Raw genomic sequence first — 24,731 nt, forward strand, 5'->3', positions numbered from 1 at the left:
GGTCAAATAAAGCACCTAACTAATCCAATTTTCTAGCACTTGGCTCATAACCTTATATGCTTTGGCATTGCAAGTGCCTACCTCAGTACTTGTTAAAATGTTATGAGGGTCTCTAACTCTACCCCCACTTCAGGCAGTGAGTTCCAGTTTCCCATGACCCTCCGAGTGAAAGAAATTGTTTCTTACACTCCCTCCAAATCTCCCACCTCTTACCTTAAATCTAAGTCCCCTAGTCATTGATCTCTCCACCGAGGAAATAGGTTTCTTCAGTTCTACCCTGTATATGCCACTCATAGATACATGTCAATTGTTTTCCCCAGAGCAGTCTCTTCTGTTCCAAGGAAAACAATCCCAGTCTATTCAATCTCTCTTCATAACTAAAACTCTCCAATCCAGGCAAATTTCTGGTCAATCTCCTCTGCACCAGCTCCAGTGGGATTACATCCTTGCTCTAATGTGGATTCCAGAACTGCAAATGTTACTGTAACTACATATTAGCTGTGGTCTGAACAGTGTTTTATACGGTTCCAGCATCATCTCAATGCTGTTAACCTTTATGACTGAGTTAATAAAGGCAAGTTTCCTACACGCCACTTTTTACCCATCTGTCTTACTACCAATGGACATCCATTGCAAGGCCTCTCTGATCTTTGGTGTTTCCCAGGATGCTACTGTTGATTTATTACCAAACATATGGGGTCAACTATTACATGGATGCTACTTTTGAGGGGCTGACATTCATACTACAGTCCAAATTACCATATCATTAGCAGAAAGCCCAATTGATCTCTAAACAAATAAAGAAAAAAATGAATTATGGTAATTGCTGGATAAAGACCATAGAAACAAAAATGAATTAGTAAACTTTTAGTTATATGTACAAAAATGAAATAGAAATATAATATGACTTTAAATCACAATTACATGGTACATCTCGAATTAAACATGTCAAATTAAAAAGCTCATTAAAATCCTACAAAGTCACACTGTTCAGCATCTTCAGCACTGAAAAGAGCTTCGTAATCACCAGGATGAATCATCACATGAATCCTCTTCAACTTTCCTGTTCATAGTTAGAGGTAGCACATCTGCTGCTGCTGCTTCTTTATCTATGTCATCCCATAGATAATGGTCCTCTGTACTGTGCAATGCATTTGAAATTCCACATTTCTTGAACGATTTGTGAATAGTGTCAGTTTTTATTTCCTTACATGAATCAACAATCCATTCACAGATCAGTGGCAGTGGTGGAGCCTGCACCTTCCTCACTTTCGTGTATGTTTTTTCTCCATCATGCATCCAGTTATTCCACTTCATTCTCATCATTTCCTTAAATGGCTTATTGATACTAACATCCATTGGTTGCAAAACACTTGTAAGTCCACTGGGAATTACAGCTAAGTGAGTGTTATGTGATCAGATGTTATCAACAACATTCTTTACCAGATGCGATCTAAACTGGTCCCAGACAAGCAAACTCTTTTCCTTGCGTAGTCCACTAGGTTGTAAATTTCAAACTTCCTTTATCATTTTCTACATTCATTTTCATCCATCCAGCTTTGTGGATGCCTATGGATGACAGTTTCTTTTGGACATTTCTCCTTTGGCAAAGTTATTCTCTTTAAAAGCAGCCATTGGTTTTAACTTGGTACAGTCAGTCATACAAAGAACTAAACTAAACCTTATGGCCACCTGTTCTCCCTGATACCTTTCTTTTCCCCCCTTTTTGATTCACAATTAGATTCTCCAGCATGTGAAGAGTAATAGGCATTTCGTCCATGTTTCCAATATACGATAACTTGTAGCCTTCCATCTGCCGATTTCTGATTACAAACTGTTGAAACTATAATATCCTCTCGTTCAGCAGGCAGCTTTTCGGCAGTCTTTGTTCTCTGCCAAAGTACTAAGTCATGCCTCCTCATGAACCTTCTGCATCATCCAGCACTTGTCTTAAAATCTGAAATTCCACCCTCCTTTTGATTTGTTTCATGAGTGGGGATTGGAATGATTTCACGATTAACACATTTTTCATTTTGATGATTTTCAAGTACCCACCCAGCAACTTTTTTCTCCAATTGTGGCCATTTGTTGGATTTACCTCTGGCACAATTTTGTTATAGGTTTGTATGAAGTTGGTTTGATATCTTTCTCCAGTCTCTCTCCCGTTTTTCCAAAATACACAATTCTCTTTGCTGCTTCATAGTCATTTGTCTTCTATGTAACTTCAATAACTTTCAGCTTAAATGCTGCTGTACTTTTTTTTCTGGAGGGAATTTTAACACAAATTGAAGAAGAAACTTCAAAACTTCAATTAGGTGTATGACTGTACAATTAGTGTGTATTGTACGTCAAATTACATAATCGCACAAACAATTTATTTTCTCATTGTAACATATATGTACAGGATAGTACCTTGACTCATAAATGTTGATCTGTTGTCTGTGAAAAACTAGGTTGACTTTTACACAAGATATCTGGAAAATTCGAGATTTTTTACTTTTACATCGACTTTTACTCAAGTATATAGGGTATTCCTTGCCTTGTTTGTCCTGCCCAAGTATGTCATCTCACACTTACCTGGATAGAATTCCAATTGCCACTGAAATGACCAGCCCTTTTATATCCTCCTATAATCTAATGCTATCTTTATTATTTACCACTGCATCAACTTTTATATCATTTGCAAACTTAGCTGATCAACCTTCCTCCATTAAAGTTTTAAATCATTTATATACTACAAATAGCAAATGCACCAACTATGAGCCCTGCGGAACCCCACTGGATACAGGCTTCGAATCACAAAAAAACACTCCTTGACCATCACCATCTGCTTCCTGCCACTAAGCCAATCCTGGACCCATTTAGCCAAATTTAATTAGATCCCATAGGTTTTTACTTTCACAATCCATCTCCTGTCCAGGATACTATCAAAAGCTTTTGCAAAAGTCCAAGTAGACAATTTCAAATGCATTGCCCTCATCTACATACCTAACTCCTGTCTTCAAAAAAAAATTCAATCAAGTTGGTCAGACATGACCTGCCCTAAACAATTGACTGTTCTTGATTTAATTCCTGCCTCTCCAAGTGCAGATTAATTTTGTCCCTCAGAATTGCTTCCAATAGTTTCCACACCACTGAGGTTAGACATCAGTTTACTTGCCTTTTAGAGTAAGGACATTATGCTTTTCTTACTGTAAAGGATAGTACACCATTAAAAATATAGCTATACCTCATTCAATAACAATTTTTTAAGGGTTTTTACAGTAGGAATGTTGGCAAGGCAAAAAAAAAAATTCTCATTGATTCATTGTTTTGTAATTGATTGGAGTCACTAAGGACCTTGACAAAGTCCCCTTTGGAGAAGCATAAAATTACTGACAGCAACTTTTGATTTCCACATTTAACTGCAGATGTGCAGACTCCAGAATTTGTTGTCATTTTTAAGAGAATTAATGCATGTCACCATGACTGCTGACAGTTTTATCATTGTATTGTAGTAAATGTAACCCTTAACAGATATATTATGCAGCAGTTAGGAAATGAGAAAGGGCCTGGAACCCAAGCAGGTAATGTAAGGAAGGAGCATAAAGAGATTTTACAGTATTTGCGATATTTTGCTTGAGCTTTCAGGTATTAAGATATGGAAAGATTTTGAAACTTTGGCAATGGTGTAACATGCTCTATATTTACTGTTCATTCTTCTAAAAATAGCTCCATGTTTTGGGACATCGTTGCTTGTCAGCTTCAGGGAAACCTTTGTGAAAAGGTTTGACTGCTGAGAAATAAGTCATCGACGTGAGAGCTGTACGTTCTTGTCATTCAGTGCATTGTTCATGTCCTCTTATTGCAGCGGTGCTGAGATTCTAAATGTGTTCAAAAAAACAGTTTTTGTTTGTTGCTAATGTTGTTAGAATAGTCTTGTATCATATCAGACATGAATCTAGGGCACAACATGTGCAATAATAATTGATGTGGTATTACAATAAAGAACAAATGCATTCAAATTCACGTACTTGAACCTGCAATGTGTTAACAGAGGAAGTATAGTGTAGGTGGTGGTGCTCCAAACAACATGATAAGAAATCGCTTCAAGTTAATTTAGTAAGGTTGAAGAAAATATTGTGCTTTTTAAAAGCAATTCTTTCCCAATAGTGAATATTGCTGTTATTATAAAAATATATATGCATTAAAACCACTGTCAGTTCTTTGACATTTCATCCCATTGAACTCTGTTGTCTGACTTCAGATGTCTCTTAAAACTGGTGGTAGCATTAAATATTTATGGACATCTTTCTTCAAGGTTGCTAGCAAATCTGAAAATCTTGGCCGTCTGCTCGAGTTCCAGAGCAACATTTGAATATACAAATTTCTGCCTCCTATGGAAAGAGTGCTACTAATTGAATCTAGTTGATACCTAGTAATAAAAGCATATTGAGAACGTGTATATTTGGTAAAACATGATGGAAGTCAAATTTCCACTTCTGCTGTTTACATGTACTGCTTAATTTATTTGTGCTCTATTCCTATGCATTTTTTTGTAACTCTGTGTTCAATTTCATGCAGGCTCCATATTATACTCTGAATTTTTGCTTCCTAGTGGAGAGCACGGACTTGGGAAAATTCCTTGCACCCACTAGCCTAGCTCGGGAGAAAATTCCTCAATTCAAAGTTTGGTTCTGGACTGACATTTGTCAATGGGAGTTTTGCCCACAACTTTCAGAAAGGGTTTGGAGACGGCCACAGTGGTTTATAGGTGCAAGAACGTGCTGTGTTCAGGGCCAGACTTCAGAATCCAGGAATTTGTCCCAACTGTAAACAAAACAATCGAACAAAAGCAACTGTTCAGCTCTCACACTTCGCACACCTTCATTTTCCACACAATCCCCTAGTATCCTGCAAATGAAATAAAATAAAGTTCTATTTGATGAATTCACTAATGTTTAAAAAACAAACTGATTTTTTAAAAGAGAACTATTTAGTACATTTAACTTCCTTTAAACATCTTAATCCTTTATAAATCAAGCATTTGTAGTCATAGCCCATATCAACAACCTTAAAACAATTTGAAATTACAGGACCTCACCGTTAGCATAATAGTTTATGAAATCAGTCAATCAGCACAAATCCTCTAATAATAACCCTCTGGCTTATGTCAACAGACAGAATTAAATAATTTTAATTTTAAGTGGATTTCCTTTTAAATTCAAAAGACATGAGATTTAAATGCCTTGGAAACTGAAAAGTTCCAAGGGAATTAAACCCTTTGACAGCTTGACCATTCTAATGGACTTATCCATTTTTTTTGTAAGATGTCTACCTTTTAACAATTCCAAAACGCACCTTCCCTCTCCCGAAAGCATCCCTGAATCTCTCTCCATTTGTACTCACGATAATGCTAAATCTCCTGAAAAGTATAAAGCCCACAACTCTGATTTTTTGGGTAGTCCACCAGTGAAAATTGAATTTGATTGAAAATAGCTGCACTTTTATATGCCTAGTTATTTCTCATAGAAGAATTGAATCCTACAGCACAGATACAAGCCCTTTGGCCCAAATTGGTCCATTCTAACCAAAATGTCCATCAACTCTAATGCCTTTTCCCTGCATTTGGTCCATATTCTTCTAAATATTTGCTATCCATGTATTTGTCCAAATGCTTTTTAAATGTTAATGTACCTGCCTCAACCACTTCCGCTAGCAGCTCATTACACATGCATTCCACCTTCTGTGTAAAAAAAAAGTTACTCCTTAGGTTCTTTTTTTTTATTCTTTCCCCTCTAACCTTAAACTGATGTCCTTGATTCTCCAACCCAGGGAAAAAGACTGTGTGCATTCACCCTAAACATGCTTCTCGTGATCTTATACACTTCTACAAGATTCCCCCCCCCCCCCCCCCCCTCAGTCTCCTACACTCTAAAGAATGAAATCCTAGCTTGTTTCACTTCTTCCTGTAACTATCCATTTGAGTCCTGGCAACATCCTTGTAAATTTCTTCTGCACACTTTCCAATTTAATAATGTCCTCCCTATAGCAAGATGACCAAAACCTGAACACAAATACTCAAGTGTGGCCTAACCAACATACTGTAAAACAACTGCAACATAACTTCCCAACGTCTACACTCAATGTCCTGACTGATGAAGGCCAGTGTGCCAAATGTTGCCTTTACTGCCCTGTTCATCTGTGACTCCTGTGAAGCATCTGCACAGATGTGTGTATTCCAGTGAAAATCATTGCTAGGATTTTTGAAATTGGGGTCCTAACCTCACTTTGGTTAGGCCAGAGATACTTGCTGCCAATGTAAAACAAAAAATGTGTGCCCCTTTTTCAATCCCCTTTACAAAAAAAAACAAAGTATTCAATTGTCCTCATGTGAGAACAAAACTTTGATTTTCAAGTAAAATAGCCTCATTGTGTAATGCAAACCTCATCCTGTATTGTAAAAGTGGTTATAAGCAACCTATGGTCTTTTGAGGCTTTCCTTATTCCTGCAGCTAGTGGCCTGTGAGGCAAATAAAGTTTGTGTTTATATCCGTTTCTAAAGCTATTATTTTCCTGAAACAGGTCACTAGTTACTGCTAGAGGCTGCTGCTGAAGGGGGTTTCACTCTATATCAAGCATGGCTGACCAGAACTCTTGTATTTACCACCCTGCATATGCATATTGGAAGGATTTACAGGTTCACCATAAAACCCCTATAGTGCACAAAGTGGCCATTTGGCTCATTCTGCATTAACTCTCTAAGAACATCCTATTCAGAACCACAACTGAGGTAGAGACTTCCAGGCATTCACGACCCACGGAGAAGAAATTTGTTTGCATATTCTTTTTAAATGATTATCCACTTATTCTGTCCCCTAATTCAAGATTCCCCTACTAAAGGAAACATCTGAACACTTACCGTGTCAAGCCCCTTCAAAATCTTACATGTTTCAATAAGACCACCCCTCATTCTTCTGAATTGCAAATAAATGCCCAACGTGATCAGCTGTTCTTGATAAGATAGCCACTTCATGCCATGAGCCGAGTGAATCTCCTTTTGAACTGCCTCTAATACCAGTATAGCATGATAGTATATCGTATAGCTGACATAGATATTTTCTGTCAACTCTTTTCAAACATGTTAGGACACATCTCTGGAGCAGGTTGAACTTGAACATGGACCTTCTGGCCCAAAGGTATTATTACCACTGTGACCCAAGAGCTCACAAGTGTTAGTAACATTTATTCTTAAATACCAAAATTCTTAAAGCTGGCTGTTACCTGATTTACTAACCTCAAATCAGAATGCTCAGGAATAGAAACTGAGCATTTATAGGCTGTTGTGGTGTGCACAGCCTGGGTATAGTGGACAGCCATTGAAATGGCTGTTTGGATAGCTTCTGTTTTTATAGTTGAGCTTTTTTTTATAGGATTCTGAGTAATTTGCAGCATATTCTGAGTAATTTGCAGCATTGCCTCAGTAATTCAAAATTCAATTGTCTTAATTTTTTTTTAATATTAAAGTGGCATATTAATTTAAAGGACAAGATCTGCAACAAATTTAACATGTCCTTTGTCTTTATGTGTGTAGAGTTCAACAAATGTCAGAGGAGTTGCAGCCTGGGGCAAATGATCAGGCCATAAATTTACAGAATATTGGGCTGGTTTGAGGGGCTGAATGGCCTACTCCTCTTGGTCTTTAATGTTCCAAGTGACAAAAAGAAAATATTGTATCTTAGAGCAAGAAAATATAATTGGATTCTGAGGGGCTTAATCTCAGCGATATTTCTAATGGCCAGAAATCTGTATGTCAGACTTGCAGCTGTGTGCTTCTAGTGGATGAGATTCCCAAAGACTCTTGTTGCTCATAATAATTCTACCTGAGAATCGTATTTGTGTCTGTGAGTATGCTTTACTAGAGGCATCAGAGATCAGAGCTGTTAGCCTGAAATATTCATTGCTACTTAATGTTTATAGCAAACAAATCCAAGTTATTGATTCTCTGAATGAAAGGGAAAATCACAATTTCTCTAGATTTGAATTATTGCAGCTGTTGAATTTGGTTGTGCTTTTGTTGTTGTGCAGCTTGCTTTAGGCAAGAAGTTAACATAACAATTCTGACTTGAAAAGTACCTGATGTCGATTGATAAACAGCTGTAGAATGCACTCCGAATACAGTTTGTGTGTGAATTCAGCATTGCTGTTTCATTTTCTAATCCAACGATGTTTATCATTCTGATTGCTGCAATCTATTTTTATATCTCAAATTTTTTATTCCAAAAACATACTTTATTCATACAAAATATTTTTATTTACATTCATAACACCATGAGCAGTTCAGTTCTGTACAATCTTTGCATAGGAAACAAACAAACATTGACTTTCTTGACAGTTCCAACAAATGAACTCAAGGCATTCCTTACTTATGAAACATTATTATTTATGTATTTGAGGCACCAGGAGGGTGTGTGTTTTGTATTTTGCCAGAAAGACTTTAGACTGTGGTCTTTACCCACTGTGCCTTGGCAGCAGCTGCCCAAGATTTAATGCATCCCTCAGCACATAGTCCTGGACCTTGGAATGTGTCAGTCTGCAATACTCAGTCGAGGTTAACTCCTTACTCTGGAAAACCAGCAAGTTTTGGGCAGACAAAAGAATGTCTTTCACCAAGTTGATGGCCCTCTAGGTGTACTTGATGTTTGTCTTAGTTTGTATCTTGAGGACCACATCATTGAGCACAGCATCCTGCATCATGGAGCTGCTCAGGACAAATCTTGACAAAAACCATTGCACCTTTCTCCAGATTTCCTTTGCAAAGGCACATTCCAGCAGGAGATGTGAGACCATCTCCAACCCCTCCGCAGCTGCTTCAAGGGCAGTGGGCTGTAGCACAGACTGACCAGGCAATGTGAAGCATCTCACAGGTTATTCTCACCACCAGCCAAGCAATATCTTGGTGCTCGTTGGAAAGTTCTGGTGATGAGGTATGCTGCCAAATGATTTTGATAGTCTGCTCATGGAACAACCCAACAGGATCCTTTCTTGTGCAGAGACTCAAGGACGCTACATGCTGACCATTTCCTGATGGTCAAAAGTGCTGTTCTTTGCAAATGTCTCTGCGAAGGACAAATGATATGGAATGGCTCAACTACTTGGAGTATTCCACAGCAACAAGGTCAGTCTCATCCTTCATAACACTGGGGACAGATAGAACCTTGATACATACTGACACTTGATGTTTGCGTACTGAGAGTCTATGCATAGCTTGATGCAGCTGCGCATAAAGGGGGCTGTCAGGATTAGTGAGGCATTGGGCATGTTCTCCATGGAAAAATGTCTGACTTTTGTGCCATGGCTTTTTTTTTCTATGTTTCCAGATTCTCCAATACATTTCTCAACTTTGGTTCATTTTCTGTTATTAGATGCAGCAGGATTTCCTCAGCTGCTGGAGGCTGCTTGTTTCAGACCAGCTGCAGTTAGAACTTCTAACCTTGACAGGAGAGAGTGCTCTGCCACACAGAACTGCCAGGCGAACTAGTTACCTGGCAGTTCTGGCACCAACAACATTAACAGAAAGATGACCATTCTGCCCACTGCTGGGAACACCTAAAGTCCCACAAAAAAAAGTGGCAGGAGACCAGCTGCCGGCAGGTCTGGGGTAGTCTCCATATGACCAGGAGGTGGGGTAAGAGGAGTGTGGGAGTGGATTACAAAAGCCAGAAAGGGTGCTGATCCTTTTAGGTGGCGGATATAAGGGATGTTCTCCCATCTCACCTCTGCAGATTAATCTGCTATGCATCCTCTACTCCATTCCCAACCACTGCTTGCCAGCCTTAAGTTGCTTAGAAAATAAAGCTGCAGATGCTGGAATACGAAATACAGGCAGGAGGCTGGAAGAACACAGCAAACCAGGCAGCATCAGGTTACACCCAAAACATCGACTTCTCCACCTCCTGATGCTGCCTGGCTTGCTATGTTGTTCCACCTTCCTGCCTGTTGAGCCTAAAAGTTGCTGCTTGGCACAAAGCCATGGCACTGACCTAGTGATATTATTGCTAAATTATTAATCAACAGACCCAGTTAATGCTCTGGGGACCCGAGTTTGAAAGATGAAGGAATTTAGATTGAATAGAAATCTGGAATTAAAAGTTTAACGATGACCATGAAATAGTGATCGATTGTCAGCAAAACCTGTCTGTTTCACTAATATGAACAATTGTCCTTACCTGGTCTGCCTACATGTGACTTCAGATCCATAGCAGTGGGGTTGACTCTTAACTGCCCTAAATATGGGCAAAACATACTGGTCCATCCAGTAATGCCTATATCCTGTGAATGACTTAAAACAAAAAGTTAAAGGCCTCAACTGGGGAATGAGTAGATGGACTTTAGGCTCTTCCAACTGTCCCCAAACATTGCTACAAAGTTTAGTGATAGGAAGGACACTGACAGAATATTCTAAGCCATCACCTGCATACCTATTGGTGGGGGCTGTAAAATTTTGCTTTGATTTTGATTGAGTAAGACTGGATCACATGATGCTTTTTCTTCAGACTCTGGAGCTGAAGGTTTGTCAGTAATCTCAATTATTTTGATTTTTATTTACACTTCTTTACAGTTTTATTCCTTCACCTCCTATACACTGGGCGGTAATATATAGCAAACAGTTGTAAGCATAATCTACCTTTTTATTTCAATCTCTATATTCTGTTCCTGACCTCCTTGTGCTACCATGGCAAGCATCTTAAACAATATTAAGATGAATGCCCCTAAGCTGAGCCAGTGTTCAATCTAACAAAATCATAAAATTTACAGCATAGCAAATCACATTTTCACCAGTGATGCATTCTGGAAACTCAGCTCTTGGTCTCACCTGCCTGGGGAAAATTCACCCCAAAGTTGTTTAACTGGCAGAAGCAATTTGACATTGAGGTTTAATGAACAAGTTGGAGTACTAGAGGATAGATGAACTTCAATAAACCCACTAGCCATTTGATGTTTCTGGATTTGGGGAGGAAAGAATGTATTTGTATTAACTATGGGAATAGCTATCACAATGCTGTTCCTTTTTTTTGTAGCAGTGAAAAGGCACTGGACAGATTATTACCCTCTGTAAACCCTTCGTTGTCATCACGAAAGCGAACAACTAGCCAGTGCAAATCTGAGCCACCACTTTTAAGAACAAGCACACGAACAATTTACACTGCAGGGCGACCTCCTTGGTACAACGAACATGGAACACAGTGCAAAGAAGCATTTGTCATTGGTAAGGAATGCACAATTACAGAATTGTGATTTAAATCTTTCAAAATTTCTGGTTGAAAACCTTTTTGCAAATATTGCCATTTGTTTTATTAAGACTAAACTTCCTAATTGGTTCTTATGCTTTTGTCCCATATAGTAATTGTCAGTTTTAAACTTAAAGAACTGCAGTTATGGACAGAACTTGCTGCAGAACCTCAGCAGGTCTGGCAGGACTATTCTGGCAGGGTTTGCTGAGTCTCTCCAGCAAGTTTCTGTTCTTGCTTCTGTGTACTGCAGTTCTGGGGCAGTTCTCACAGCCTCCTCTTTTATTTGATGCATAACTCATTTCAGAAGTAATTTCAAAATGTGCTTTGGATGTCACGATTGAACATACTTATTTTACTACGTTTTCATTTTTAAACTGGAGAATCAGGATGGTTCAGATTCCTGTTGGCCACTCACAGCGTATGAGCCTACACTGCAAGATCTAAAGAAATAGGAGAATTATGCCATAACGTCCCTTGAGCCTGCCCTGCATTCAGTAGGATTATACACGTTTTCTATCTCATCTCAAAGGCCTCACTGATACTGAAGCCTTTTTCATTTGGAACATCAGTTACATTTAAGGCAAGTTTGGAAGGAGGTGGCATCTAAGTGGGCTCAAAGGTATTGGGGTAGGTACCCTTGTGCCTTCTCACCTTTGCCCCAATTAATTTTGGGCAAGAAGCTTCATGAACAGCCTTTGTGCCTCCAACATTAATTGAGGCCTTTAGGTGTGCAATGCCCATTTTAAGGACCTGATCCTGTCACTCCTTGCATTCAGCCAGTGGCATGTAGAGCAATCACCACATGGCCAATTGTCTTTGTTGGGTTTCCTGCAGGTTCAGGGTTGGGGTCAAAGGTTAAAAATACTCCATTCTAGATTGGGGGTAATCGGAAGGATAGTGCCTGCTAAGAGCCAATCTTTCCTTCTAATGACCACTCTTACCACCTTAATTTCCTTCCCATATAACACCCGTCCTGTTCTCACCCGCCAATCCTGAAATTCAAATGGATGCTTTGCCAGGAGCTGCTAGTATTTGCATGAAACTGGCTACAGGTGTGAACCACTGGCCTCTTAATTGACCAGCAGCTCTCAGGGAGTATCTGTTTAGCCTAAGGGTTCTTTGACCCTGGGGAGAGCCTCAAAATCACATAATCCCTACAGTGTGGAAACAGGCCCTTCAGCCCAACAAGTCCACTCTGACCCTCTGAGGAGTAACCCACCCAGACTCATTCCCCTATCCTATTGTCCTATATTTATCCCTGAATAATGCACCTAGCCTACACGTCCCTGAACACTATGGGCAATGTAGCTTGGCCAATTCACCTAACCTGCACCTCGTTGTTTTGTGAGAGGTAACTAAAGCACCCGGAAGAAACCCATGCAGACGTGGAGCGAATGTGTAAACTCCACACAGACAGTTGCTGGAGTCTGAAATTAGTCCCTTGTGCTGCGAGGAGGCAATGCTAACCACTGAACCACCATGCTACCCCTGACACTGACCATTTAAATTGTTGATAGACACTTAACACCATGGAGCATCCCCAAAAAGTGATGCAAGTCTGGCTTTCCAACCAACAGGCGAGATCCCAATCACCTTGGTTTTATGCTGCCCATTGTGTGGGATGGATAATGGATGTAGTGGTTAACTGGTAGGTTGAAATGACAAGGAATATTGAATATCATTAATATTCACTAATAATGTCATGATACAACTATCAAATCTTTCCAAAAAGAACATGCTAGGAATAATTCTTGTCTCATAATGAGCCCCAAGACACCAAGTTTCTTTAAATTAAAATTATTCACCTATTTTCCTAATCAATCTGGTCAGAGATGTTATGAAATGTCTCTTGAGCAGGTGGGACTTGAACCCAGGCCCTTTGGTTCAGGCTTAAAGACACTACCACCATGCCACAAGAGGACACTAAAGCAGGGGTCAGTTGTTTTCTGAGTATTTTTTTCTACAATACTGCCTCCAAGGCACAAAGCTATTCCAGCACCAAACACTTCCACCAGACATCAATTTAAATCATTTATTGCAGCTCATTTGTAGTTTGCTTAATTTGGAAAATAGACAGATGGTAAATTATAGCACTTTCAAGCAGGAATTTGCCATCTTAAAAGCAATGAATGATTGATCTAGACTTAATTTGATCCAAGATCAAACAAATAGTGTTCATAAATACAGAGTAACCCATCTAGTTCACTCAATGTTCATTAGGCAAGGAAACCTGCCATGCTTTTTACTGTCTGGCTTACATGTAACTCCAAACTGCAGCCAAGTAACTGCTGAAATGGCCTAACAAGCCAATGCATTGTATTAAATCTCTGCAGAAATATCAAAGAAATAAAACTAGAAGACCACTCGGCAATGATCCAGGCATTAGACACAACATGCTGCCCTGTCAACTTGGCAAAGTCCTCTCTACTAACATCTGGCACTAGTGCCATAAGTGGGAGGGCTAGTGCACACTCTAACCCAGCAACAGCCTGCCAATGTCCCAGGCACCATCATCATCATCATCGTCATCATCATCACTGGGTATATCTTGTCCCAACTGTGAGGCAGATCAACCAACAGTGGTGGCCTTGACCCTGGGGATTTATGGCTGTTGGAGGTCAATCATCTCCGTTCCAGGGCATCATTGCAGATCCTAGTTTTCATGTATTGTGGGGTCACTGGCAAGGTCAGGATTCATTGCCCATCAGTAATCGTCCAGAGGGCAGTGAAGAGTCAACCACGTTGCTGTGGGTCTGGAGTCACGTACAATGTAGGTAAGAATAGCAGTTTTAATGCCTAAAGGGCACTACTGCCCCAGAACATTAACCTAGGTCTCTGGATTACACATCTAGTGAAATTACCACTTTGCCACTGCCTTCCCTTGCTTCATGTGTCCTTGATTGCGTTCCCTCCATCGTAAGGTCAGAAATTTGATGATTGTACCACGTTCTGCACAATTTGCAACTTTGCAGATTCTGAAGCAATCAGTGTCCTTATGCAGCAAGAATTGAACAACATACAGGCTTGGACTGAAGAGTGGCAAGTAGAATCTGTGTCACACAAGTACCAGGCAATGACCATCTCCAACAAAAGAGACTCTAACTATTATCCCATGACATTCCCAGCATTAACACACTGAATCTCCAAGTTCCGACAATAATGTGACAGGAAGGTATAGAAAAATCAGTAAGGATTAGCAAGTGTAGACATTCACAAAAGGGAATAAGTCGTCCTTGTCAATAAGCAGGTGGTAGAATAGTAATAATGCCACTGGATTAGTAATCCAGAACACCTCATGTTCTGATTCGACCATGGCAGCTTAACTGATCTTCATGTGTTTCCAGATCCATAGCAATGTATACTGTTGGGAATGAGTTGCTTTGCCAGGCCTCAGCATTGAGTCCAGATCCCATGAAACCCGATTGCTTTTTAAAAAAAATTCTCTTGAGCTTTGGCAAATCAAGCATCTGTTACCCATCTCTAACGTACTTGACTTGAGTGGCTTGCTAAGACCATTTTAGAGAGTTGAGTCAACCACATTGCTGTAGTCTGTAGTCACATATAGGCCAGATCAGATAAGAATAGCAGATTTCCTTCCCTAAATGACATTAGTAACTGCGGTAGGTTATTTACAACAGTTGATGATAATAACATAGTCACTATGAGGACAGTTTCAGATCCAGACTTTTGTTTTTCTTTGCCATGCTAGGATTTGAACCCATGTCCCCAGAGCATTACTCCGTGACCTCTGGATCACAAGTCCAGTGATATTTCTGCTACTCCATCACCTCCCACTGAATGGTGAACTGTCTCAGTCACCTCCAGAGGTCCCCAGTGCTATGGATGCTGGCCTTCAGCTAATTCAATTCTCTCCACATGATATCAAGAAATGGCTGAAGGCACTTGATACTACAAAGGTCATGAGCCCTGTCAACACACTGGCAATAGAGCTAAAGACTTGAGCCACTATCATGGCCAAGTGTTCCACTACAGCACAACACTTGTATCTATCCAGTGATGTGGAAAATTGTTTGCCAGCTATGCCCTATAGACAAAAAGCAGGACCATCCCATCCCACCAACCCACCCGATTACCATGCCATCAGCCTTCTCTTCTTCAATAAAGTTATGGAAGTAGTCATCAACAGTGTTACTAAGCAGCACTTGCTTATCAATAAACTTCTCATTGACACTTAGTTTGCCTCCACTGGGACCATTCTGCTCCTGATCTCCTTCTAGCCTTGGTTCAAATTACGACACATCTAGATAGAAGCAACAGGGTAGGTCAGAGTCAGCATGGATTTATGAAGGGGAAATCATGCTTGACTAATCTTCTGGAAATTTTTGAAGATGTAACTCTGAAGATGGACGAGGGAGATACAGTAGATGTAGTGTACCTGAACTTTCAGAAAGCTTTTGATAAATTCCCACATAGGAGGTTAGTGAGCAAAATTAGGGCGCATGGTATTGGGGGGAAAGTACTAACTTGGATTGAAAGTTGGTTGGCTGACAGGAAACAAAGAGTAGTGATAAACAGCTCCATTTCAGAATGGCAGGCATTGACCAATGGGGTACCGCAGAGATCAGTGCTGGGACCGCAGCTTTTTACAATATATATTAATGATATAGAAGATGGTATTAGCAATAACATTAGCAAATTTGCTGATGATACTAAGCTGGGTGGCAGGGTGAAATGTGAGGAGGATGTTAGGAGATTACAGGGTGACCTGGACAGGTTAGGTGAGTGGTCAGATGCATGGCAGATGCAGTTTAATGTGGATAAATGCATGGTTATCTACTTTGGTGGCAAGAACAGGAAGGCAGATTACTACCTAAATAGAATCAATTTAGGTAAAGGGGCAGAACAGAGAGATCTGGGTGTTCTTGTACATCAGTCAGTGAAAGCAAGCATGCAGGTACAGCAGGTAATGAAGAAGGCTAATAGCATGCTGGCCTTCATAACAAGAGGGATTGAGTATAGAAGCGAAGAGGTTCTTCTGCAGCTGTACAGGGTCCTGGTGAGACCACACCTGGAGTATTGTGTGCAGTTCTGGTCTCCAAATTTGAGGAAAGACATTCTGGCTATTGAGGGAGTGCAGCGTAGGTTCACGAGGTCAATTCCTGGAATTGCGGGACTACCTTGCACTGAAAGACTGGAGCGACTGGGCTTGTATACCCTTGATTTTAGAAGACTGTGAGAGGGGATCTGATTAAGACATAGAAGATTATTAAAGGATTGGACACTCTGGAGGCAGGAAACATGTTTCTGCTGATGGGTGAGTGCCGAACCAGAGGACACAGCTTAAAAATACGGGGTAGACCATTTAGGACAGAGATGAGGAGAAACTTCTTCACCCAGAGAGTGGCGGCTGTGTGGAATGCTCTGTCCCAGAGGGCAGTGGAGGCCCAGTCTCTGGATTCATTTAAGAAAGAGTTGGATAGAGCTCTCAAGGATAGTGGAATCAAGGGTTATGGAGATAAGGCTGGAACAGGATACTGATTGAGGATGATCAACCATGATCATATTGAATGGTGGTGCAGGCTCGAAGGGCAGAATGGTCTACTCCTGCACCTATTATCTATTGTCTATTGGACAAAAACAGTCCAGTTCCAAAGGTAAGGTTAAAGTGACTTTCCTTGACATAAAGGCCATGTTCGGTTGAGTGTGGCATCAAGGAGCCTTAGCAAAACTAGAGTAATTGGAAATCAGGAGAAATCTCTCCACTGATTAGAGTCATACCTTGCACAAAGGAAGCTGATTTGTAATTAATGCTGGTCAGTTATCTCAGCTTCAGGACTTTTCTGCAGGAGTTCTTTGGTAATGGCAGAGGCCCAACTACATTCAGCTGCTTCATCAATGACCTTCCCTCCATCATGGAGTTCAGAATTGGGAATGTTTGCAGCTGATGTCCCACACCATTTTCAACTTCTGAGACACTGAAGCAGTCCATGTAAAATACTGCAAGATCGGAACAATGTCTCAGTTTGAACTAACATGTGGCAAGCAACATTGCCTGGCACTTGTGTGGCATGAATGATAATCTCCAACAAAAGATAATCCAATCTCTTTCCTTGATATTCAAATGCATTTGCATTACTGAATCCTCCACTATTGATATCTTGAGGGGATTACAATTGACCAGAAGCAGAACAGGACTCACTATTTAAATACTGTGCCTATAAGGAAAGGTCAAAGGATAGGAATCTTGCAGCAAGCAACTCTCCTCCTGACTCTGCAAAGCCTGACTGCCATCTACAAAGCACAAATCAGGAGTGTAATGAAAACGTCTCCACTTGTCTAGATGAGTGCAGGTCCAACAACACTCAAAACCTAATATCAGCCAGAACAAAGCAGCTGACATGACTGCATCACATCCATGAACATTCACTCCCTCTATCTTCGATGCTCATTTGTAGCAGTGTGTATTATCCACAGGACCCACTGTAGATATTCACCGAGGATCCTTAGCCCCTTCCAAACCCATGATCTCTTCCAACTCATATGACAAGAGCAGCAGATACACAGGAATACCATCACCTACAAGTTGCCCACTAAGTTGCACACCCTGACTTGGAAATATATCGCTGTTCCTCAAGTGTCACTGGATCAAAATTCTGGAACTGTATTGTGGGTCTATCTAGAGCAAATAGATGGTAATGATTCAAGAAGGCATTTCAGGATTGGTAATAAATGCTGGTTCAACCAGCGATGCCCACTTCCTATGAATGTTTTAAGAAGAATTTTAACTTTACAATCAAATCGGGAGATCCATTCAAGTTCACTGACTAGTGCAGCAGTGCGTGCTTGGAATCTGCACCAAACATACACACAAATGAGGTGTCAATCTGGCGAAGATAAAATACAGGACTATTTGCATTCCAAGCAGCATGCTATAGACAGGGCTAAGCAATCCAACAGATCTGGTTAGCACTGCTGCCTCACAGCGCCAGGGACCCAGGTTTGATTCTCCCCATATCTGCGTGGGTTTCCTCCGGGTGCTCCGGTTTCCTCCCACAATCCACAGATGTGCAGGTCACGTGAGTTGGCCATGCTAAATTGCCCATAGTGTTAGGTGCATTAGTCAGGGGTAAACATAGGGTAGGGGAATGGGTTTGGGTGGGTTATTCTTCGGAGGGTCGGTGTGGACCTGTTGGGTCAAAGGGCCTGTTTCCATACTGTAGGTAATCTAATCTAATCTGAAGTCCTGCCTGTATCCAGTTATAAATATTAGATTTCAATTCAACAACTTAACAGGAAAAGTGAGTTCTCAAATATCCATGTCCTCGATGGCAAAACAGTTTAGTGGTGGTGATTATGGATTGGAGGGTGGGGAGGAGTTGCTAACTATTGATTCAAAGTGTACCTGGCACAAAGGTTATGGTTTTTGGAGGTCCGTCATCTCCGTTCCAGGACATCCCGACAGGATTTCCTCAGATTAGGGCCCAAGGGCCAAATATCTTTTAGCTCCCTTTTCAATGATATTCCTTCTGTCATAAGACCAGAAGTAGGAACTTTTGATGATGATTGTGTAATGTTCAGCACCATTTGCAAATCTTCAGTTACTGAAGCAGTCCACATTCAACTGCAGCAACACCTGGACAACATTTACATTGGAGAGTGTGGTGTCTTCCAGATGAAGGGCTTATGCCCGAAATGTCGATTTTCCTGCTTCTTTCAGATGTTGCCTGGCCTACTGTGCTTTTCCAGGAGCACACTCTCTCAACTCTGATCTCCAGCCTCTGGAGTCCTCACTTTCTCCAACATTCACTTTTAAGCTGATAAACACAAATAACATTTGTGCCACACAAGTTTCAGGCAATGACCATCGCCCAACAACAGAGAAACTAATTATCATCCCTTCAATTGCATTACCATTATACTTTCCCGCTATTACCAGCCTGGGAGAAAGCAACTCGCTATCACTTTCTCAAGGCTAGTTATTATTGAATCATAGAGATGTACAGCACAGAAACAGACCATTAGTTCCAACTTGTCCATGCCAACCAGATATCCTAATCTAATCAAGTCCCATTTGCCAGCACTTGGTCCATATCTCTCTAACCCCTTCCTATTCATATACCAATCCAGGGAAAATATTTTGTCTATTTATCCTTTCTCTGCCCTTCATTATTTTATAAACCTCTATAAGATCACCCCTCAGTCTCTGATGCTCCAGGGAAAACAGCCACAGCCTATTCAACCTCTCCCTATAGCTCAAATCCGCCAACCTTGGCAATATCCTTGTAAATCTTTTCTGAACCCGTTCAAGTTTCCTTATCCTTCCGATAAGTAAGAGACCGGAATTGCACACAATATTCCAAAAATGGCCTACCCAGCCGCAACATGAGAGTCGTGAGTTCATGGAATGCCCTGCCAGTAGCAGTGGTGGACTCTCCCTCTTTATGGGCATTTAAACGGGCATTGGATACGCATATGGAGGATAGTGGGCTAGTGTAGGATAGGTGGGCTTGGATCGGCGCAACATTGAGGGCCAAAGGGCCTGTACTGCGCTGTATTTTTCTATGTTCTATAACATGACCTCCCAACTCCAGTACTCAATACTCTGACCAATAAAGGAAATCATATCAATTGCTGCCTTCACTATCCTATCTACTTGCAACTCTACTTCCAAGGAACTATGAACCTGCACTCCAAGGTCTCTTTGTTCAGCAACACTCCCCAGGAGCTTACCATTAAGTGTATATATACTGCACTGATTTGCTTTTCCAAAATGCAGTACCTCACATTTATCTAAATTAAACTCCATCTGCCACTCCTCAACCCATTTGACCATCTAATCAAGATCCCATTGTAATTTGTGGTAAACTTAGCTGTCCACTACACCTCTAATTTTAGTGTTAATGAACAATAATTTCTGTCTTAGCCAGCAATGCTGACATCCCAAGTATGTTTTTTTTTCTTTAAGCAAATAGCTTCTCTTAGTCATTAGTGCCAATTAGAGTCTGGCTCTGAAGTGTTTACTTTCTAATCCCCTGGAACATTGTTTTGTCAACTGATAAATGGTTAACAATGTGTGGAAGAGATACTTAGTGCCCAGTCCATATGTCCGGATGCCAATCTGATGCTCTTAATGTACCTGCAAATACTTTGCCCTCCTTTTAACTTAGCTGAGAATAAAATTCCTATTTTTATATACAATGCTGTGTACTGCCATTCAGTGATAGGATGCAGATTGATTACATTTTGTGGATGGCAAATGCTCAATTCAGTGGTGCTGGTAGGAGAGGTGATCACCAAAAGTAATCTGTTCCCTGGAATGGTTGAGGAGACAACCCAAGGTCAAGGATATGTCCACTAACCTTTTAGCAATGCAACTTAAAATAGCATTTTCAGAAACCTAAGAATAAGTCACCAGCCCATCCTTCAAGAATAGAAACTGTTAATAGCAGGGAGGTAATTGCAAACAACTGAGATTTAAAATGTTTATATTTTTGAAGTAGAAAATGTCTTTTATTACTGCCCCAGACAACTAGCAGCCACATATAATTATGTCATTTCTTTAGGATTATGTGGTGGAAGTGCTTCAGGGAAAACTACTGTAGCCAGGAAGATAATAGAAGCTTTAGATGTTCCCTGGGTTGTGCTTCTGTCTATGGACTCATTTTACAAGGTGAGTTTATTTACGACTTTGAAACAATAGTTCTGTTACCTCTTGCTATTGGACATGCTGCTGAGGGGAGGTGGGGGATGTGGAGGTGGTGTACCAGCAGAATAGCAATCTTTTGGGGAATCCATGGACTTGCGACAGAACACTGAGAAGGAAGAAATCATTCTGTTTCATTGTGCATTTGCATTTGTTTTTCTTCAAAATCTTTGCAATATTTAAATTCAGATTGAAATGAAATGTTGTTCTTTTTCCTCTCTAAGTGGCATCTACACTTAGTCTTTGTTCTGCTTCGTTCTGGACTGAATCCATGGTGAACGATGACATCACTTCCACCCCCATCATGGCCATTTCCACTGCCACTTCCACCCCTCACGATTCCTCATGCACCACACGTGACATCACTTCTGCCCCCCCACGTCATCGCTGACATCACACATTCAGTGACTTCCACCCACTCTACTGCCATGTTCACCACCACTTCCGCCCCCACCAACACCACTCACCTGCATTCTGCCGACACAACCCCAAGAAATTCCACTGTCACCATCCCCGTCCCCCAGAACCCTGACAGGAACATCACCCCTGCTCATGACTCCATTCCCATTCCCCCGACCACCACGCCCACTCCAGTTACAGGCTCCATCCCCACTCCCAGCTCCACACCTACACCAGGTCCTAGCTCCCAGCCCTGCTGAGTTTTAACTATCCCCCCAGACCTTCCCCTCACTGAGCATGAACTATCAGTCCTAAGCGAAGGCCTTACCGTTATCCCCTTATCCCCCTCCGTCCACGGATCAATGAATTTAATATGCATCGTGCTCCTTCTTTAGAGATCACAATTTCCCTTCCCACGTGGTTGAAGATGCCCTCCAATGCATCTCACCCACATCCCGCACCTCTGCCCTCCAACCGTGACAAGGACAGAAGCGCCCCCCCCCCCCCCCACCCCCAGTCCTCACTTTCCACCCACCAACCTTTGCATTAACCACATCATCCAACAACATTTCCGCCACCTCCAAACAGACCCCACCACCAGAGATATATTTCCGTCCCCGCCCCTTTGTGTTTTCTGCAAAGACCATTCCCTCTGTGACTACCTGGTCAGGTCCACACCCTCCAATAAACCACCCTCCCGTCCTGCCACCTCAGGAATTGCAAAACCTGCACCCACACCACCTCCCTCACCACTATGCAAGGCCTCAAAGGTGCTTTCCACATCCATCAAAGTTTCACTTGCACACCCACCAATGTCATTTATTGTATCCGTTGCTCCCAATGCGGTCTCCTTTACATTGGGGAGACTGGATGCCTTATAGCAGACTGCTTTAGGGAACATCTCGGGACACCCGCACCAATCAACCCCACCGCCCTGTGGCCCAACATTTCAACTCCTCCTCCCACACAACCGAAGACATGGAGGTCCTGGGCCTCCTACACTGCCGCTCTCACACCACTCGACGCATGGAGGAATAATGCCTCATCTGCCACCTCGGAACACTTCAACCCTAGGACATCAATGTGGACTCCACCAGTTTCCTCATTTCCCCTCCCCCCATCTTACCCCAGTTCCAACCTTCCAGCTCAGCACTGTCCTCATGACCTGTTCTACCTGCCAATCTCCCTTCCCACCTATCCGTTTCGCCCTCTCCTCTGACTTATCACCTCCATCCCCACCCCCATTCATCTATTGTATGCTTTGCTATCTTCTCCCCAGCCCCACCCCCACCATTTATCTTTCCAACCTGGAGGCTTCTTGCCTCTATTCCTCGTGAAAGGCTTTTGCCCGAAACGTCAATTTTCCTGCTCCTCGGATGCTGCCTGGCCTGCTGTGCTTTTCCAGTGCCACTCTGATCTAGACCCTGAATCCATTAGCAGTGCAGTAGTAATCAGGAAGGGCAGGTTTTACAATGTAGTACACCTAGCATTGAGCTTCATGCACTGAGAACGTAAATTATAATACTGTGCGAGAAAACACCATTCAGTAGGCTACAAATCTAAACTTTTTGCACAATATTACGAAAATCACTTTTACACTGTGTGACTTTGACACCAATCTATTCATATTACTATTGCTATCAGGTGTGTAATTCTCACTATTTTTTTTGCCCTGTAGGTACTTACTGAACAGGAGCAGGAGCAAGCTGCCAAGAATGAACACAATTTTGACCATCCAGATGCATTTGACTTTAGTCTCATTGTGTCCACTCTGAGGAAACTAAAACAAGGAAAAAGTGTATCAATCCCTATATATGACTTTACATCACACAGTAGAAAGAAAGAATGGGTAAGCACCATGTACAGTGAAACAGAGGTTGCTATAAAGGAATGAATAAGGAAAGCTAAGGACTAATTAAGGTTTGTTTTTGTCATAATTAAAAAAAACCCAAAATGTGTATTAAGAGAGAAAGATAAGATATTGGCTAGGCCACATTAGTAGTTTTTATGATGTTCTAGTAGTTCACTTAAAGAAAAATATTACAGCCATGGAAAATGATTCATTGGAATGTTACCAGCAATGGGATACTTGAGTTTTTAAAAACAGGGTACTTATAATTTGTATGTTCTTTGCCACAAGAGGCTGTTGAGGCAGTGGTAGTAATATAATTTAAGACGGTGGAATAAATATTTGAAAAGATTTCATTAATATAATTTATCTAAAATGCACAATTCTGTTAAGTTGCAAACACAAAACAGCAACACAATTTTTTTTAGCTGTATTTTGCAATTTTGAACTCTGGGATATACTTCCCTATCATTACCATTTCGAGATAACAAGATTGTTTTGTAAAACACTTCACAACTTATTCTGGGATCTCATTATTATGCTCCTTTTGTTGAAGTAGAAAATGAATTTATTTGTTTTACTCTGTGTAATGCTAAAAGTATACTATAAAAAGTGAAGAAAATTAACATGAAAATTTAACTTCTGTTCATTGTGAACAGGTACTTTGAAAATTACCTTTAAAATGTGAATAAGATCAGAATATTTTAGTTCAGTTACATTATCATTGTATCTGAAATAACAATAGAATTAGTAACAATAAAAGCTGATTACAAACTAATTTATACAGAATGAAGGAAATAATTTTGTAATGGAATATTAGTATAAAAATGCTAAAGTTAGTCTTTGGCTAACTTGCCATCTGTACTATTTTTAGTAGAATTATTGTCCCATTTAAAATAAATTGGGTAAAACCTCTTGAAACAGGAGAGGAATTTCAGATAGAAATGTTCAGCATTTATACAGTGGTTCTTGGAATTTCACCAGAAATTCCATAGAGTCATAAAGATGTACAGCATGGAGACAGACCCTTCGGTCCAGCCTGTCCATGCCGACCAGATGTCCCAACCTAATCTAGTCCCACCTGCCAGCACCCGGCCCATATCCCTCCAAACCCTTCCTATTCATATACCCATCCAGATGTCTCTTAAATGTTGCAATTGTACCAGCCTCCACCACTTCCTCTGGCAGCTCATTCCATACACGTACCACCCTCTGTGTGAAAAAGTTTCCCCTTAGGTCTCTTTTATATCTTTCCCCTCTCACCCTAAACCTATGCCCTCTAGTTCTGGACTCCCCGACCCCAGGGAAAAGACTTTGTCTATTTATCCTATCCATGCCCCTCAATTTTGTAAACCTGTATAAGGTCACCCCTCAGCCTCTGACGCTCCAGGGAAAACAGCTCCAGCCTGTTCAGCCTCTTCCTATAGCTCAAATCCTCCAACCCTGGCAACATCCTTGTAAATCTTTTCTGAACCCTTTCAAGTTTCACAACATCTTTCCGATACGAAGGAGACCAGAATTGCATGCAACATTCCAACAGTGGCCT

The 24,731-nt window shown here is 41.1% G+C and overlaps 1 protein-coding gene across 4 annotated transcripts in view; it reads left to right on the top strand.

Moving 5' to 3' along the window:
- Positions 1–24,731, top strand: part of LOC140463043 (uridine-cytidine kinase-like 1) — a 137,323-nt gene that overhangs the window by 50,843 nt on the left and 61,749 nt on the right. For all 4 annotated transcript variants that reach the window (XM_072556665.1, XM_072556668.1, XM_072556667.1 and 1 more), the window contains exons 2-4: positions 11,061–11,248; positions 20,798–20,904; positions 23,015–23,185. In XM_072556665.1, the coding sequence (XP_072412766.1) occupies positions 11,061–11,248; positions 20,798–20,904; positions 23,015–23,185 (466 nt within the window). The remainder of the gene's footprint in view (positions 1–11,060; positions 11,249–20,797; positions 20,905–23,014; positions 23,186–24,731) is intronic.

This window comes from Chiloscyllium punctatum, chromosome 37 (genome assembly GCF_047496795.1).
Source record: "Chiloscyllium punctatum isolate Juve2018m chromosome 37, sChiPun1.3, whole genome shotgun sequence".
NCBI classification, from domain to species: domain Eukaryota; kingdom Metazoa; phylum Chordata; class Chondrichthyes; order Orectolobiformes; family Hemiscylliidae; genus Chiloscyllium; species Chiloscyllium punctatum.